This window comes from Micromys minutus, assembly GCF_963924665.1.
Source record: "Micromys minutus genome assembly, chromosome: 3".
Classification (NCBI taxonomy): Eukaryota; Metazoa; Chordata; class Mammalia; order Rodentia; family Muridae; genus Micromys; species Micromys minutus.
The window spans coordinates 69,809,464-69,828,532 of NC_137972.1; the positions used below are offsets into that span (position 1 = coordinate 69,809,464).

At 46.1% G+C, this 19,069-nt stretch overlaps 1 protein-coding gene across 1 annotated transcript in view; it reads left to right on the plus strand.

Moving 5' to 3' along the window:
• Positions 1–18,451, plus strand: part of LOC308418937 (protein FAM169B-like) — a gene marked incomplete at its 5' end in the record, with an annotated part of 76,715 nt that extends 58,264 nt beyond the window's left edge. The window contains 4 exons of the mRNA XM_080914450.1: positions 5,149–5,331; positions 9,018–9,149; positions 13,891–13,993; positions 16,621–18,451. Coding sequence (XP_080770576.1) covers positions 5,149–5,331; positions 9,018–9,149; positions 13,891–13,993; positions 16,621–16,672 — 470 coding nt within the window. The 3' untranslated portion in view covers positions 16,673–18,451. The remainder of the gene's footprint in view (positions 1–5,148; positions 5,332–9,017; positions 9,150–13,890; positions 13,994–16,620) is intronic.
• Positions 18,452–19,069: the final 618 nt, after the last annotated feature.

The window sequence follows — 19,069 nt, forward strand, 5'->3', positions numbered from 1 at the left end:
GGGGAAAGAGACATTAATCCTTTTCTGTCATTGTGACAGAACACTGTGAAAATGCCTTGAAGGGAGGAAAGGTTTATTTTAGCTCACAATTTCATGGTTATCTGGCTCCATTGCTTTAGCCTCAGATGAAACAGACTGTCAGGATGCAGGGAGGATAGTGGAGGCCAGATTGTATTGATCAGGTGATCTTGTGCTACTCACAACGACAGACAGCCTGGAAGTGGAAAGAGAGGGATAGGAAGGGGCCAGGAGCAAACAGACACTTACTTCCAGAGGACCCTTCCCATCATCCCCTTCTTCCATTCAAGTCCCACCTCCTAGTGTTGTCTTACTGTGAATCAATAATTATTATGTCAGAGTTTCCATGATCTAGTAACCTCTCAACAGCTGGAACAACCAGCTGTGCAGCAAACCTTCCACACCAGGCTTTATGGGAGACGCATAAGGCGGCCATGTTTTTTGCCACATCAGGGTTACCACCTTCTCACACTTACTTGTTATGATCTTTTATTTCTAAAGCCGTTTTTACACATTTGTCTATGCATGTATGCATGCATGCGTGTATGTACACATGTTCATGTGCTTGGGTAGAGGGGAGGGGTGCTTAGGCTTGAGCCACAGTACGGATGCAGAAGTCAGAAGACTACTCAGCTAATGTACCTATTTACACGGATGTATCACTGACATATTTACAAGGTACAGGGTGATTCCTTGAGATGGGATGCGATCAAGTCTGGGTAACTAATCCCTGTAAAAATCTGCCTTTTCGTATTGGGAACTGTCTATCGAGCTACTCGCTTGTTTACAGAACATACAGCTGGAAACGGTACCTACCTTCTTATACATGCTCTTGTGGTTTCTCTTAAGATAGTTTTTTGTTTCAGTATAAATTTAGATCTTATAAAACTTGCCTAAACTAAGGGTAAACATTAGAGAGAGGGGGCTACGTAACTATCACCCACACCCAGTGTCAGGACACCCCTGTTACCAGTGGGTATTGTGCACCTGCCATTTGTCGCCCGTCTCAGCCCTAGGCAGTAGCTGAGTTGCCTCCTGCCCTTCCAGTTAGCATGTACCAGGTGCTGTTCCAATCGTGTTTTCAATTAGCGCAGTGTCTTGGAGCTCGTGCAAATCATGGCTTATGTTTCCCTTTATTGCCACACAATCCTGCCTTATGAATATGGTCTCCTTTGCTTTCAAATTTATTGGCTGATGAGTTGTTTCCCTTTTACTACTGTGAATAGGGCGGCCATAAACATTCTCTTTCTGGTTCGCATGGCAGCATTTTTCTTCCTCTTGGGTAGGCTCCTAGGAGAACAATTGCTGGGTCATTTGGCAAGATTGTGTCCTAACATTTAAAGGAACTGCCAAACGGCCGTGCAGTCTGGCTGCACCACTGAACACTCCCATCAACCACACACGAGGGTTCCGATTTCCGCACATTCTTCTCGCCCCTCCCTATTGCCCATCCTTTTGGTTCTAGCTGTCCTAGCCCAGGGTGGCATTTCATTACAGGCTTAACTTTCGTTTCTTAAATTATGAGTGATGTTAGCTGGTTTCCATCCATAGTTATGTGAATGTCTTCTTTAAAGAAAGGTTTGTTCAAGTCTTTTGTGCAAATTTAATGTGGATATTTATTTTGTTTTTATTGAATTATAAGAGTTCTTTATTCTGGTTCTCAGTAAGTGTTTTTTAAAAAATGAGAAATGTGATTTGTAAACATTTCTGATGACAGTCTTTGCCTGGCCTTTTGTTTTTCTTAATAGTCTTTTGAAGCAAAACAATTTAAAAATTCTGATGAAGTTGGAGTTGCCAGTTATTGGCGTTTTTGTTGCTGAATCTTATGAACTTCTCACCAACTCAAGGTTGCAAAGACTTTCCCCCCCCTATTTTCCTTGTTAAAAGCTTTAAAAGTTGGCCTCTTATCTTTATATCTGTGATCCGTTTTGAATTTGTTTTATATAAACGATGTAAGAAAAGATTCCGATTTCAGCTGAACACAAACAAACGAGCAAGCAAGCAATTAATATACTTTAAAAGTGACACTTCTTTTTGGCGGGCTCAACACATGGCTTAGCGTCCTGAGCCATGTCTTTGGCTTCCAGTACATGAAATCGGGGATGCTACATTTTAAGCATCTAGAAACATACTGAGGCAAAATGCAGTTTTTCTGTGCGGTTTGCACTGAGATCTAAGTTTTCTTCTATCGCTGTGATAGAGCAACTTTGAGAGAGAAGATTTATTTCATGCTATGCTTCCAGGTAACTTAGGAAGTCAAGGCAGCAGGAACTGAAGCTTGGGTGGGTGGGTGGTGCTGCTTACTGGTTTGCCTCCCATGGTCTGCTCTGCCTGTTTGCTTAGAGCACCCAGGATCTCCTGCCCAGGCGTAACACCACCCACAGTGGACTGGGCCCTCCCCCATCAATCATTACTCAAGAGAATGCCCATGGACATGCTTACAGGCCAACCTAATGCAAGCAGTTCCTCAACTTAGAGTCTGTCTTTCAAGTAACTCTAGTTTCTAACAAACTGGCAAAAATGTAGCTAGTACAGTGTGATTATGGTACTGCATGAATTTGGTCCATGAACCAACATGATTGCATGCCTTAGTTTGTTTCGACTTTCACAGAATTTAATTTTACCTAGTTTTGGCGGTACAAAGTCCAGGTAGCTGGTGTCAGCAGATCTGTCCTCTCTTGAGGCCTCTCCGTGGTTAGCATGCAGCCGCTTTCTCAATGTGTGTAGCTTGGCTGCACTTTCCTTGGTCATATTTTTTTCTTATATGGACAGCAGCCATATTGGACAAGGGCAAAGCCTAATAGCCTTATATGAACCCCACTCTATCTTTATAAAGCATTTTATCTAAATACAGTCATGCTGAAGGGTTTGGAATGTCAGGGGACACAAGTCAGCCCATAGATCACATTGTTGCTAAGCCAGAGGCCACGGCTCACATGAGGACTTACCCTTAGTATTGGGCATTCTGTATATCTAGACAAATGTTTAGTGGTATATAGTATATAGGGTAGCCCAGGTCTTGAGTAGCCACGGTGCTCCAACCATCTTTTCATCACCTCTGCAGACTAGCCTTTTTCAGAATACCTGGCAACTGTAATCAGAACGCTTGCCTGTTTATAGGAGCATCTTCCTCTATGAGTAACAGGCCTCCAGCAAGTGTGTGTGCCAAATCATCGCACTGTTATTCATGGCAATAAATAAATAAATTCTCTCCCCACATAATTGGTGTTAACCTGTGTTGGTAGACAGAGAAGAGTTGATTTCTGGGTCTGCGAGATGGCTCAGTGGGTAAAAGCACTTGCTGCCATGCCTGTTGGACCGAGATCTAGCCCCATAACCCATGTGATGGAGGAGAACTGAGTCCTACAAGTAGTTCTTTGAGTTTTACACACGTGCGTGCATCATTCTTATGTGTTCTCTCTCTCTCTCTCTCTCATATTGATCTGTAGTTCTTTGCAGCTCTTTTCCTTTCCAAGCATGGCTGGCTGTCCAGGGAACTTTTCGTTTCACTTAACATTTAGAGTAACTTATCAATGGCTACCAAAAACATGCCGGGGGGGGGGGCGGTTGCTGGGGCTAGCTTTGAACTTACAGAATGATCTCAGGAAGAATAATGGGTGGGGGGAGGGGCTTTTGAGCCTTCCGATTCATCAACACAATCTTTCTCATTTATCTAGATCTCTAGTTTTCCCCCAGTGCTTTTCACTTTCATCTTCAAGACCCGGACTTTTTTTTTTTTTTTTTTTTTTTTTTTTATGTTCAGTATGTTCCTAAGTATTTTCTTCTCTTTAATTCTCTGGTGGACGGAGTTGTATCTCTATTTCAACTTAAACCTTCTCAATTCCAGAAGATTTCATACTAGGGTGACATTGTTCTCGGCAACCACAGAAACCAAAGCTGGAAATTTCCAAACAGACTTTTAATCTTTTCAAGCATGTTGAAGGAGAAATGCCAACTATCTCTACAATGACTGCCTTAATTGAACGGAGTTTCCTTGTTGGATATGGCATGAAAGAGTCATTTCATGTCACCACAGACTCTTTTGCTTGGCACTTTGGGTTTTGCTTAGCTGAATGGTTTATCTAGTCTCGGTGGGTTTTCTATGTGAACGTGGTGACCTGTGTGTTGGGTAACCGCTTGGGCTAGAGGTAGGCTGGGACTAGCAGGGCTCTGAGTCACATTTCTTTCATGGTAACAGGTTGGTCTACACTTGGATTTATGATAGAGGTAGGTATGTGAGAATTTGAGGCACACTGGACTCCGTTAGTGTATCATCTACCACTTTGCCCTATTCTGTTGCTAAAGTGATCACAGGTCAGCCTAGACTGGATGGAAGAACAGACCCCATTTCTTGACAGAAATAGCTTTAACACCACACACAAAGTTGTGTGGACACAGGGAGGGAATCGCTGTGGCCATGGGAACAATGTTGCATAGCATTGTGTATCGGGCAATTCAGCCCGTCTACTCAGAACCGAATCTTTCCTTTTCAGGGAAGAATGGGAAGCCATCCCCAGGTGTGGGAAGTTACTCATGTTTCTGAATCTTGACAGGGGGAGAGATGACAGTCACGGGGATGCTAATTTTGGTGACAGGACAGTTAACATGGAAGGAAGAAGGAAGCGGAGAGGGTGCAAAATCTGAACCCCCCTGCTCTGATGCAGCTGCTGTTCTTGAGTTTTGGAGGGCCCCAGACTTTAACTGAACTGGACACCACTAGCCTCTGTTGAATCCCATTGGTCTCTCTGCCTGCACTGTGGACCAGCTTCGCCTGTGCAGGGAGAACCTTGATGTTACGTAGACAAACCTTCTTGGCTCTAAGGGTCTCACTGGGAGGAGAGGTCTGCTGGGTCCATGGGGCTTTGGTTATGCTCAGTCTCCCAGGCTAAGCACCCACGACGCAGCCCACTTTCTGTGCCTGGAGCAATTAATTGTGTGGGTCTTTGAGGAAAATACTCAGGTCCACTAGAGACCTGGTGTTTTGGCGTGATCCGGTATCTTACCATTATTTGTTCAGTTTGTGAAGTTAATTCTGCCCCCAGGTGGTATTAGTGACCTCAGCTAGACCCCAGGTCTGGGTGAGTCGCCATCCAACCTGGGGGACAGCATGTATTTCTTGCTTTCCCAAAGGCAGCCTCTGTGGTGATGGTACCGGTGCATGCTATCTGCTGCCTGTCTTCGACACCGTGTTTGTGAGGAGGAAGAACCGTTGCCAAGGCCTGGGGACAGCCATGCTGAGGGACTTTTGTGACACCTTTCAAGGAGATGAAGCCCTGGGTATCAGTTGTCCGATATCTCCTGCAATGTACAAAGGTAACCCCCACCTTGTGTCCTCTGTGAGCATTTGAGCCATGATGACCACTATCACATGTGGACCGAGGCCGCGTGGAAGCAGAAGAAACATCTGGGCAGATGTAGCCTGAGGCTTCTCCTTCCCACAGCCCCAGCATAACCACAGACTTCGAGTTCAGTTTGCAAAGAGGACCTTCCTGAGCCTGAGAAATAATTTCACTTTAAAAAAATGCAGATGGTCCCTGACTCAGCACTCTGTCCCTTAGGATTCTTCAGTTTTCAAGTAGTGTGAGTACATACACACCCAGAAGAGACCATATTCACATTCAGAGTTTTGGTGTTGTCTTAGGGTTTTATTGCTGTAAAGAGACATCGTGACCGAGGCAACTCTTATAAAGGCAAACATTTCATCGGGGCTGGCTTACAGTTTCAGAGGTTCAGTCCCTTCTCATCACGGCAGGAAGCATGGCGGCATGCAGGCAGGCTTGGAGCTTGAGGAGCCAAGAGTTCTACATCTTGATCCACAGGAGGAGACTGTCTCTTTTGCACTGGGCAGAGCCTGAGCACTAGGAGCCTCAAAGCCCGCCTATACAGTGACACACTTCCTCCGATAAAGCCACACCTAATAGTGCCACTTCCCACAGGCCAAGCATATTCGAACCACCACAGATGTTTTCCTAGGCTTGTGATATGCGCTCTCACACAGTCTGGAGAATGGCAAAAGCCAGGATTCTGTGGTATTTTTGTCTTTACCGTGGCTTTGGATACAAATATTCACATTAGGTGGGTTTGTCCTGCAGTGGGCTCTGTTCTGTGTATTTTTCTTTTTCTTTTAAAAAGTGTTCAGAAAATGTGTGTGTGTGTGTGCGCGTGCACATTTGTATATGTGTTATATGTAAGTGTGTATATGTTTGCATGCATGTTTGTGTATGTGCTGGTGTTTATATATGTGTGTGCATTTATGTGTATATATGTGTGTTGATATATATATATATATGTATATGTATGTATATATGTATATATGTGAATGTATGTGTGCAGGGGTGCATGCTCACATGCAGTCCCTCACATGCCATGGTGCTCAGGTAGGGGTCAGAGGGCAATTAATTCCTTCTCCTGTGCATTTGAACTTAGATCATCAGGCTTGTGCAGCAAGTGCTTTTCCTAGCTGAGTCATCTGGGCAGCCTCTAGCATGTTCAAGAGAGACGGTGCTGCCATTCATCACGTGTAAACAGCTGGTGTGGGTGTAACCTCACCATAAGTTGACGAACAAATTAATCAGAAATAAATATCTGAGGGACACATGGAATCCAGGGAGCTGTGTCAGGGCCTTGTAGTGACTTTTTTTTCCTTTAATTTGAAACCAATATGGCTGGCAGTTCGACTAACCTGGGGTCACACATTCTGATGCACAGCCCCAGTTTTCTAAGACTTCTACCGTTGGAGCTGGCTTTCTCTGAAGAGAAGTTTAGGCTGGTCAAGCTAGGAGGGCCCGGCATGCTACGCTCAGTGTCGCAAGGTCCCACCTGTCAGACAGCACTGCCTCTAGACCAACAAACTTCCACAGCGCTTTTGCCTAGAGCTGCAAGTGGTCTGCTTGGTGATATCTTCACCGTCACCTGCAGGACTGGAAGTAGCTTCCCATTTCCCTGGTGTTGGGGTTGCTGCCGTGTGAAGATGCTTATCCAGGAAGTGTGAATAGTCTACCAGCCTTTAAAAAACTACTCAGAGTTTCTCAGCCTGTGGGTGGTGGCTCCTTTCACAGGGGGAAGACATAGATATTTACATTATGATTCATAATAATGACAAAATCACAGTTATAGAGTACCAAATGAAAAGAATTTTATGACTGGGGGCTACCACAACAATGAGGAACCATATTAAAAAGTTGTGGCATTAGGAAGGTGAGAATCACCACTGTTGAGAAGCGGAATTTAAAGAATGAATGTTTACATAAACATGCACCGGGTTTATTAGAAGGGCTAACAGGTGGTGGTCCAGCTAATCCAACAATGGTTTTCTACCTGCTGAAGACCTGATAATTCAGTAGTTGTTAGTCCATGAGGCTGGATGTCTCGTTTGGTCCTCAGTGGACACTGGAATCCCAGAGAAGTCGGATCTAATGCCAGAGAAGGAATGGGCTTGCCAGTGAGGGCAAACGAGTAAGGAGGGCTTCCCTTTCCATGTCTTTAGAAAGGCTGGTGTGGTGCAGAGTAAAGGTGGACCTTCCCACCATAGAGATCTGGATCAGAAGAGGGTCTTCCCGCTTCACATGACTGAATTAAGGCGTCTCATGGCAGGTGTGCCCAGCCATTTGTGTTCCAGCAAATTCCAGGTGTAGTCGAGCCCATAGCCAAGAATAGCCATCAAAGGTTCTCTTTTACAGAGAGAGACCCTGGGGATCACCGGGAAGGCACACAGGAAAGCCAGGGGAGGCCTCGGACAATCCAGCCCAAGGTATCTCTACCGGGCCTTCAGAGCCTCAAGAAATGTGCGTGGCGCTAACAGCACCATGAGGAGTCTGATTCCAGAATTCAAACTATGGCTTGAAAATGTTTTAAAAAGACTCTCGTACTAATCACACACAGGCCCTTCTGTGTTGTTGTAACTATTGAAAAGGGAAAAGGTTATCTCTTTATCGCTCCCCCCCCACCCCGTGGTCTCACTCAGAGGACGCCGCTTCTAGTATGGAGCTGGCACACAGACTTTGTCACTCGGTCCAAGCTGGACTCCCCCCCGCCCCGCGCCCTCTCCCCTTCCCGGTCTCACTCTGTCTGCATGACTGCCTCCAACCCCATTAAAATTACTGCCCTGCCCAGCACAAAAAGGACTCTAAGGCCCAATAGCTTTTCACACAGGTTTATATATCAAACTCTCGATCCACAAACCCTCTACACAATAAGATTACAGTGAATAGACAAAGATACAAACTGCCCTTCTAGATGAGATAAAAGACCTATACAATCCTTAAATGTTTATAGCTACTTAATGCCAGTTAAGCCCACCTGGATCTAATTCATCCTTCCCGATCTCTGTCTTGGAGCTTCTCTCTCTGTCCTCCTCTGTCCTCTACCCTCTGACCCTCTCTCTATCCACCTCCCTTCCCCTGCCTAATCACCACCTTTATTTTACTAATTAAAATGGGAAGGTTCTGATGAAGTCCTGATTACGTTACTACGCAGCACTTCTTGGGGAAAAGTGGAGGTAGCATTAAAATATGAACGGTTGGAGGACCATCTACACTTCTGTGTCTGTCCTGTTCTAAGCATCTCAGTCTAACTGCTATTAATGCTGTGTATCTATGCTGCGTAGCATCTCTGATGCATTGTGTGCTGAAAGGCGAGACAATGGAACAGCCACAGGGGGATTGATTGCACAGTGCCTGGCATTTTATGTAAATGTAGCATCTTTGGATTTGGTGTGTTCAGAGGTCTTCAATACCCATGGATACTAAGGGATGGGACCTTCATAGCTGCAGCCCTGGGAACTCACTGCAGGATGGATGGAAGTAGAAGCAGGGGATGAACAGGGATGATTCTGTACTCGTGGGGAGTTGGTGAGAAGGGTTCAGGCACAGCAGAGCTGGGGCAGTGAGGAGTGGAGGGTAGTCACAGGAGGGCCACTCGCAGGGACTCAGAAAGAGCTGGCTGGCTGAACCACTTTTGGTGGGCAGGAGTCTGACTCATGGTTTGCCTCTCCCTCTCAGTCCTCAGGCAGTTCCTGTTGACCTGTCCAGGCGAGAGAGGGCGCTTGTGGGAGGTGCAGCCACCAGGGGCCTGGGGCCAGCGTGTTAACATCTGGCTCAAGGTTTATCTTCAGGAGTGGAGACTTCAAGATGGTGAGTGGGACAGACATCTGTTTAGGGGTCTAGTCACTGTAACGTTCATAGCTGCACCAGATGGGGACAGTTTCACTCCCATTGGCTGGGTCTGATTCTTGTAGATGTTACTGCTCTTGAGTATGTAACAGAGGAGAGAACTGAGGAGAGACTGAGGCCCAACCGGGGTACTCTTTGTCTGTTTCTCTCTTATGACCACCTCATTTGCATGGCTGCAAAAGATGTTCCTCGGTTTAAGACCTGGAAGCTAATGGTTTCCCTTTTCCCAAGTAGACTAGATAGATCCCTGAAACATTTTTGCATGAGCTCCTTTCTTTTCCTTTCTGTGTGGCTGAGGATCAGGTGCAAATGCTATTTTGAGGGAGTAACACATACACTAGGTTGGGAATTCAAGAGGTTTGCTACCATAAGCCAGCCTGTCTCTCTCCTGTGCAGGGTATGCTGAATGGTGACGTGTGGACGTGTGTGTGCATTGCATGTTTGTGAGGAGGCTCCAGGTTGAGATTGAGCTGTCTTTCTTTGTTGTTGTCCATTTTATTATTATTATTATTTTGTTGTTGTTTTGTTTTTGAGACAAGGTCTCTGAATGAATCTGGTACTGATTCAGCTGAAATAGCTGGCTAGTGAGCTCCAGAGATGTCCCTCCCCCTTGCTGGAGTTATAGAAGTAATCCACTGGGTATGACTTTTACTTGGGTGCTGAGGATTCGAACTCAGACCCTCATGCTTCTACAGCAGGCCCTTTGCTGGCTGAGCCATCTCATTCCAGCTCTTCTTCTCTTCCTCCTCCTCCCCTTTTCTTCTTTGTTGTATGAATTTCATATATGTACACGATGGTTTATGATTATCTCCATCCTTCCTAATTTTACGTTCCTCTTTTTAAAATTGTTAAAAAATTAAAAAAAAAAATCTCTCATTGAATCCAATTAGTGCTCTCTAGTGTATGTGTGTGGGGGTGGGGTCAACCACTGGAGCCTGGGCAGTCTACAAGTGGCCACGGCCCAAAGAAAAGTAACCATCCCTCCCCAGGCCCCACCACTGACCACCTATAGCTTCTCAGCGAAAGGTGGGGCCTTGCCAGCACCTCTGTCATCCTGACCTTGTGAGGTCAGCACTGTGGCTGTGAGCTCATGAGCTATCTTCATCCTTTTAAGGGTAGGATGCTAACATGCCCCACAGATGCACTGTTCATCTGCTGTTGACCCTCAGATCTGGTGGTTCCAGACAATGCCCTGGCTTGTTTGGATAGAGGGATCTTCCAAGGGAGCAAGGCAGGGCTTTAATGACAGGTTCTGCAGGGGAGGCAGAAGCTTCAGATGGCCAGAGGGGAAGAAAGACACGCTTGCTCCAGGATTGACAGGTGGCTTTCTGACTCCTGTGGATAGGCAAAAGTTTTCACATCTGCACAGGTTCCATGTAAGGGGCTGGGTGGGGCTTAGGTATCCAGACATTCCAGCCGCAGGACCTTGGAGATGAGTGTCCGGAGTTTAAGTTAAGGCACTAAGTTAAAGCAGGAGCTTTTCTTCCCTTCCGGGATGTGGGTACCCATCACATTCACCTGGATGCTTCTGCAGAAGCTGGTGGCTCATTAGGGACGGATAGGCCAGGGTATAAGCTGCCTTGCTACGTGGGTGACTGCCTTAACTCAGGTAGTGACAGGCAAGTGCCTTAGACCTTATTGATGATAATAGTGTTAGGTCTTGACTTAATGGGACCCTTCAGCTGTAAGGCTTAATGGGTCCTTACAGATATTAATGAGGAGAAAGAGTGCCAGGGAAGGAGACTGGCAGAGCCGGGACTGTGATCCTAATGATGCAGCTAAATGACTTGCCCTGTGGCACTGTGTTAGGAGGGAAGAGAAGCCAGCCTGTGCCCCTGGGCATGGGGCTGGCCATCCGAATAGTTTTATAGCAGAGCTTCACAAATGAGCGTCCAGCTTTGTGCTTGGACATACACAGCCAGCCATTCTTTGGCTGGGAGTGGAAGAAGCAAATGCATCTTGGAATGTGAAAATTGCCTGACCAGAGGGGCTGGGCGGGGAGGAGGCTGTTTTGGCCTAATTGGGGAGACGACTTCCTCCTGGAGAATTCCGCTGGGGTTTATTTTCAAGGGTTGGGAGCCTGTGTGGTCTGGTGAGAGGAAGCTGGTCTGGAAATCAGATGCTAAGTCACTCTGAGAGTCACCAACTCCTACTCTCAAATAGCAAATGAGGGGACCTTCACAGAGAATGTTCCAGAAGTCCTTTGCAGGAAGAAGAGTCATTCTTATAATTAGCCTATAATTAGATTACTCAGATTCTGAGGGAAAAAAAAATTAAAAGGCTCTTTTCATTCTTGAAATCCTGGCTTGTTTACAGTGTCATCCTCAAAGCTCCCAAGCAGGGCAGTGCAGTGGGTAGCCTTTGGTCACCTCATTGATGTCTGCAGGGTTTCCCCAGCTGGTAAGCAGGGGCTATGAGACATAGTCAGACCTCGGCACTGATGCTGGGCACGTTTCTAATCAGCTTCCCTCTTGGTGGAGATCAGCAAGTGTAAGCTGACTAGAATTTCTCATAGGCCTTGCAAATTCCAGAAGGTTCTCTACCTTGGGCATCTTACCATGCCGCTTAATTTTAATCTTCAGTTAGCCAGAGATCCCCAGAGTTCCTTTTAAAACTATTTTTGAATATATTTTCTGTATTCTGACTGGCTCCTGCACTTCTGTTCTTCTAGAGCAGCGGCTCTCAACCTTCCTAACGCTGTGGGCCTTTAATCCAGTTCCTCACGTTGTGCTGACCCCGGACCACAAAGTTATTCTTGTTGCTGCTTCCTAACTGTAACTTTGCTCCTTTTATGAATCATCATGTAGGGCTGGAGAGATGGCTCAGTGGTTAAGAGCACTGACTGCTCTTCCAGAGGTCTTGAGTTCAAATCCCAGCGACCACATGGTAGCTCACAACCATCTGTAATGGGATCTGGTGCCCTCTTCTGGTGTGTCTGAAGACAGCAACAGTGTACTCATGTACATAAAGAAATCCAATATGAATCATAATGTAGATAAGCTCATGAACTGTCAGGCTGAGACATGCTGTTCTACAGGGTCTCTCTCACTTTGCTCCTGGGGAAATGAAACCAGAACCCCTCCCCCCAACCCCTTATGGCTTTTGAGTTTGGAGAAGTTGTGAACACATGCATTTCAAAGGGAGAGTCTCTGGGCTCCACGCAAATGCTTGAGAACGTGTGTGTGAAATGGTTTCATTTGTGGGCTGGGTCTTTTTAAAGTTTGCATAGCCCTGGCTGCTGATAACATCTGTGGCTTATAATGACCCTGGAAATTGTTAGATTTTTTTTTTTTTTTTTTTTGGACCCTTTAAGAGAGGAGTGTGTGGGAAATGCCTCCCCCACCCCCACTCGGTTACATGGGAAACCTTTGAAACTTGACCGATAGTATTGTAATTCCCTCTGATGTGATTTTCTAGTCAGTCCGCACATGCCTAACATCTCTTCACTGGAGGGGATGAAATCGGATATGTCAACAAGAAAATGTTCTTTTGCAAGGAAAAAGAAATGTTGCTGGAGGTGGGGAAATCCAAGAAGTTCTTCCTTTTAAAGTTTCACAATTTAATTTTCTTTCTCTAGATGAATTTATCATGTTCACTTTGTCATCCAAACCAACCCCCCCTTCCCCAGATGTAGATCCTTTGAGATGGAGAGGAAGCCCTCCCTGCTTTTCTAAAGTCAGAGGGCCAGCAAACTGGAGTCCGAATCTTGTTGCAGCTTGTTCTCATTAGCTGTACATTACATGGTACAGCAGCAACAGCAATTTTACGGCCATCCAGTATGCCTGGGAACGTGGCGAGCCTAAATAACCTGCTTAAGTTTGCTGCGAGACTTTTTTTTTTTTTGTTGAGCGCTGTTTTGGGCAGGTTTTATGGCTCCCCCTAGTGGCCATCATTATGCACTGCAGTCCTGAAACGGAGCAGGCTCTAGTTCCCCAGATATGTATGTATGTATCTTTCCAATCCGTGTATTAAAAGTTGTGGGACATTAATTGGTTAGGAATGAAATGCAAGTAACTATTTAATTTTTGTTATCCCGAGTTATCTCACTGCACACAGAAATATAAGGAATAATGAGAACTTGAGGATGTAGTCATCTACACCATCTATCCACCCATTATTTCTGATTATTTCATTTGGTAACAGTTTACAGTGCAGACAGGCACTTTCTTAGGTATTGGAGAGTAGGCAGACAAGGCTCATGAGGGCTCTGCATTCAGTTATGAGCTAGTAAGTCCACGGGCAGTTACTCCCGTATGCTGTAAAAAGTCTGTTAGAGAAAGTGTGCTGAAGGCATTCTAAGTGCTCAGAATTATTATTATTTTTTTTTGCCAAACCAAATTTTTATTAAATCATGCAGATATAGAACACATTTATACATTTACTTATATAGCTAACACCCGAGGGATATAGATGACCTTTGAACTTTTGGTCCTTCTACTTCTCCAAGGTCCAGGATTCCAGGGGGGCACCACACCACATGGAGACCGAGGCCAGAGTGTGGTGCAGGCTGAGCACCCTCCTCGATGAGCTACATCCCCGCCAGTGAGCCACCTCCCTTGCTACACTCCCCCCCCCTCCCCCGGCACCTTGCAGCTGTCCTCAGAGGAGAGCAGTGTAGCAAAGATCAAAGTGGAAAATGGAGTAGAGGGCCTCAGCATCAACGTGCAGGGAGGGGTTCGCTTATCCTGTTCTTTTGTTTTAGGGAGTGCTGTGCACCCTAAGTGCTCTGAAGAGGATATGAATACTCCCAGGCAGACTTCTGAGGATGATGGACCCACACACTTCAATCATGGACAAAGCCACGGGTACAGTAGCAATGCGTCATCCCACAGTCTTTCTCTCTCCTCCGAGATCAGCTCGCCTCTTTTTAGTGACTGCCTGGCAGCTCCCAGCTCCTTGAACACTGGGCTCCTCTCTGGCAGTGGGCCATGCTGATGTTAAGGATAGAGGGAATGGAGTAAGAAGAGACCTTTATAATTAGATTATTTTCTCTCAGACAAGCACTCATGAAGTCAGAAGGGAACTAGGAGCCTGACCCTAGTATCCTTAGGGAATTAGTAAAAAAAAAAAAAAATCTGAATTTCAAATCTGGCCACAGACCGGCATCTTTCACGTAGAACAAAAGCAAAGCAAGTCCACCTTGCTCTTTCTCCACCGCCTCCCCAAGACAATGAAGAAGTGTTTGCATCCTTCAGAATGACTGGAGGGGAAATAGGTAACCAAGTCTATCTCAGTATCTTGATGCTCAGTATTTGATAAGGTTTGGTGTTTTCCCTGAAGCCAGCACACTGGGTGATTGTCCTGAAATCCTTAGAGTCAACTCTAGAACCTAACTCTCAAACGTGCGGAGCAACATGGCTCATCCTGTTAAGCCAGTGATTTCTGGGGCAGAAGAGTCCACAGAGGCAGAAGATCTTCCAAGTCTTGGGTCATCTTTGAAAGTTGGCCCTTTTTTTTTTGGTCACTGAGTTTTAAAATTTCCTTTTAGAGGAAGCAGCTGAATTCTGGAGTATTTGAGGGTCTGTCTGTCTGTCTCTCTGTCTGTCTGTCTCTCTGTCTCTCTCTCTCTCTCTCTCTCTCTCTCTCTCTCTCTCTCTGTGTGTGTGTGTGTGTGTGTGTGTGTGTCTGCATACTCAAAGGCAGAATGCCAACTTAAAAATATATTGGCATATATTAATCATACTCAGTGAGTTCTACTGTGACACTTCCCACTTGTATATAATATGTTTTGACTGTAGTCACTGCCCCGTTACCCTCTATTTTCCTCCTCCCCCTTCCACTGAACCCCTTTCTTCTCCTAACTCTTCCTCCTTACACCTTCATGCTACACCACTGAAGAAAATGTCCCCCCCCCCTTCAACCAGGAACTGCCTATGAGTCCCCAGGGAGGGGTAGGGCCTCCTGAGCCCAGCCTGCTTCTGTCATAGGATGTCAGGAGCCCAGGCTTCTGTAGGTCTTGTGCTTGTGCTCAGAGCTGCTGAACTCAGTGCAAAGGCCAGAGAAGTATATGTATATGTATATGTATATGTATATGTATATGTATATGTATATGTATATACGTATTTGTTTTTCTCAAGACAGAGTCTCTCTTGTGTAGACCAGGTTGGCCTTGAACTCATAGAGATCCACCTGCTTCTGCCTCCCTAGAGCAGGGACTAAAAGTGTGTACTGCTGCCTTTGGCTACTCTGTGGTATTTTAACAGGCACATCATATCCATTTAGTAAAGCAACAGTGGTACCTTCCCTATGGGGGGCCTATGACCCACCTGGCCACTGGCTTTTAAGCAGGCTTCCACTGCAACATGTGAGTTTTTTTCTGGAGGGCAAGCCTCACATGCAGCCATAAGACAGTTGGTTGTAACAAACTTGGGACTATTACATCAGTGGATCTGTCTTGCCTGACCCGTGAGTGATGACAGCTGCTGAGGACAATCGTCCATGGCCACCTGGACCACTTTTCGAATGGCGAGGACTGGCTAGCAACGGCAGCAGCCTCCGGTTGCATCCTGAGTTCCCTTTGTCCTTTGGCCAGAGCATACGGTGTCTTCAGCAGTAGGATCTTGTCCTGCAGGTCTGGTGGGCAACTGGTCTCAGTGCAGTGGGGCCTCTGGTGTATCCCTGTCCTGTATCTCACAGGGAAGTAACCCAGCCCTGTCACTGGGGCTCTATTTAATAACCTGTGGCTTCTGCGAGCAGCTTCACTCAAGCACATGGGATGCTCTTTTAAAGCCAGGCTTGGGATGTGTGCAGCTCAGTGGGTACAGTGCTTGCCTGGCTGCATGAATCATCTTGGGTGTGCTTGTATACCCCTGTGAGTCCAGCCCAAAAGAGCTAGAGACAGGAAAAGCTGGGCATTCTTAGCTTCATGGACCCTATAACACACAAGACCCTATAACAAATTAGCAAATGAATAAACAAAATAGACCAATAAACATGTCTAGCTGTGCCTATGGGAGCTGGTTTCAGGACCCTCCTTGGATATGCAAGCCCCCTCTGTGAAACGTCCTGTTCACACGTCTGTATGTGTGACATCATTTCTAGTTTAGTGCCATGAATGCCACAGAAATCGTTCAGTACAGTGGGGGATAATGACCTAGGAAGTGCCTGAGCTGTTCTGGAGTATTCTGACTTGTGGTTAGCTGAATTGGTTCATCCCTCAAATGCTGGTGCTGAATGCATGTCTCCTTTGCTCTGCTCTGACCTTACTCTAGTCCTTTGGGTCCATCCAACACATATGCATACTCACGACAAAATGTCATTTCTCCCATGCATGACTAGCTGGCATGTTTGAACATCTTATCCCCTTTATTCTCAGCATGAAGTGTGGGGGGTAGCCAATCCAGGTCACCCCAGGCCCTATGTCTAGACCTGTACTGCATGACATCCTCACAGTGTTTGAGATGAATGCCTTTGCCTTATGTTCTGATTTCAGGAGCGAGATGTCAGAGAGCCAGAGAGCACCCAGATTGACCAAGAACGTGTGAAAATGAGAAGAGGAAGCTTGGGTGCCCGAGACCATCCTGGGATGAGATGGAGGGGAAGGGAGGGAAGAGGGCATTGGTAGTCTCTGGGCTGGTTGGTGAGCCATGGCAGAAGCATGTGAGGAAGAGAATTAGGTTCAAACTTGATACCCAACTCCTCAGAGGTCCATCTGGATTCCCCGGGATCTGAGCCTGAGTGTGGTGTCCATTATCTCTGGCTCCCCGTGTAGGCTCTGGAATTACAGAGTCTGAAGAACTCATTGGGAACTACTTTTGCAAGGCGACTGTTGGCAGATGCAAGACTTTAGAAGATCATTCATTTAAACTACTGTTGCTTGCATTCCCCTGCAGTATAGGGGGAGATGCGTGAGACCATGTGAATGAATGCATACCCTTTCCCTTAGTAGAAATGGGCTCAGAGATGAACCAAGGTACCCAACCAGTACATTCAGCCCTCTTGTAACCTCAGAACTCAACACCCGAGTTTTCCAGGGAGACAAGTTCCTTCTCTGGGGACTTCTCAGTCACTTCATGGAACCTTGAGGACAAGCACCAGGGCTGGGTAATATCAGCTATGCCAGGGCCAGATGATGGCCACTGTGGCCCTTGGACTGCATTAGGCCCAGTGTACTGCCCGTGTTGCCTTCAATGCTGTTGGGTCCAGATGTCTGGATGTGGAGGAGGATTTCTCCCAGAGAAAGCTGGCATGGCATTTTATGTTCCCTGAATGGTCAGACAACATATGCTGTGGGACCATATATTCATCAAAGCATTCAGCTCTTTGCTCATTTCTACACACACACACACATGCTTGCATGTACACACACAGATCTCTCATTTTCTCTCGCTTCTGTTTCCCTTACTACTTATGTTCCTCTTTCCCCTTCTTCTACCCATTTATGTGTGTGTGTATATATATATGATATGAAAGGGAGATAGATAGATAGATAGATAGATAGATAGAGAGAGAGAGAGAGAGAGAGAGAGAGAGAGAGAAAGAATATGCTAGGCCTAGGGAGTGGCACTCTTAGAAGGTGTGGCCCTGTTGTGATAGGTGTGTCACTGTGGGTGTCAGGCTTTAAGGCCCTCATCCTAGCTTCCTGGAACCAAGTATTCCACTAGCAGCCTTCAGATGAAGATGTAGAACTCTCAGCTCCTCCTGCACCAGGCCTGCCTAGATGCTGCCATGCTACTACCTTGATGATAATGGACTGAACCTCTGATCCTCTAATCCAGCCTCAATTAAACGTCCTAGAATTAAATCAAATGCCTTAAAACCCTTAAGTGTTGCTTTGGTCATGGTGTCTGTTCACAAGCAGTAAAATCCTAACTAAGACATATATACACACGTGTATACACACATATATACACACACAATTTCTTTTGGTTCACGTCTGTAGCCCCTACCATCTGTCCTCTCTTGCTCCTTCCTTTCTTTCTTTCTTCCATCCAACTCTCCACCCATCCGCCTGTTCAGCCAATGTGTTTTCTGTGGGACAAACTGTGTGTTGTGTCTGGGACATTAAGCTGAGGCTTGGTTTGAGTCCCAGAGAGCTGCTTTCTTTGGGTGGACTGCCCTTGAGTGTCCTCTATACTTTCTCTTCCTTTCACACCCATTGCAAAGAGAGAGGAGCCCAGCTGTAATGAAACAGAACTTCAGCTCCATAGAGGGACATCTTGAGCACCCTATTTGCATATAGGGTCTGTGAAGGGAGCCCAGACCACAGATGTGGACTGAGCATCTGAGGGATACTTTGTGTGGAATTCTAGATATCCTTTAACATGTTGTTTGTGTGTTGTGAAGATTTTTTGTTTTCTGTTTGTATGAAAATTAATGCATAAGTATCACTGGGATTTAATAACATTATTGTTCAATAAAGATCTTCTATGTATTAGTAGCTTAATTGTAGGGCTTGAAGGTGCCCACAGGGTTAGGAGAGGTTCTCTGGATCAGAGCAGTACCCACCCTGGAGGTGGCACAGCTGATGCCAGCCCTAGGCTGGTACAGGGTGCCTTCTAGGGAGGGCACCTAAGGATCTCTTGCTTGTCACTGTGGGGTGAGCCTGTTTATGCAAGATCAGCAATTCTGATTTTACTCAGTTTCTTTATGGACTTGTCCCCCCACCCACTCTGAGACAGGATCTTGCTGTGTAACCCAGGCTACACAAACACCACCTCTGTCTCAGTCTCCAGAGTGTTGGGATGACAGTGCCCAGGGTGTTCCTATTAGTTTTAAACAGTTGTTGCTAATTCAGTTTACTGACTGTAATAGTGATTTTCAGGGCTTCTGCAGCCACCACCCAAAATAAGTGTTGTGCCCAACACATGTACATGTGCACCCTTTCCCTTCAATGCTCACGACCCCTAAGTGTCCCATCCACGATCCCTGCTTACAGGCAC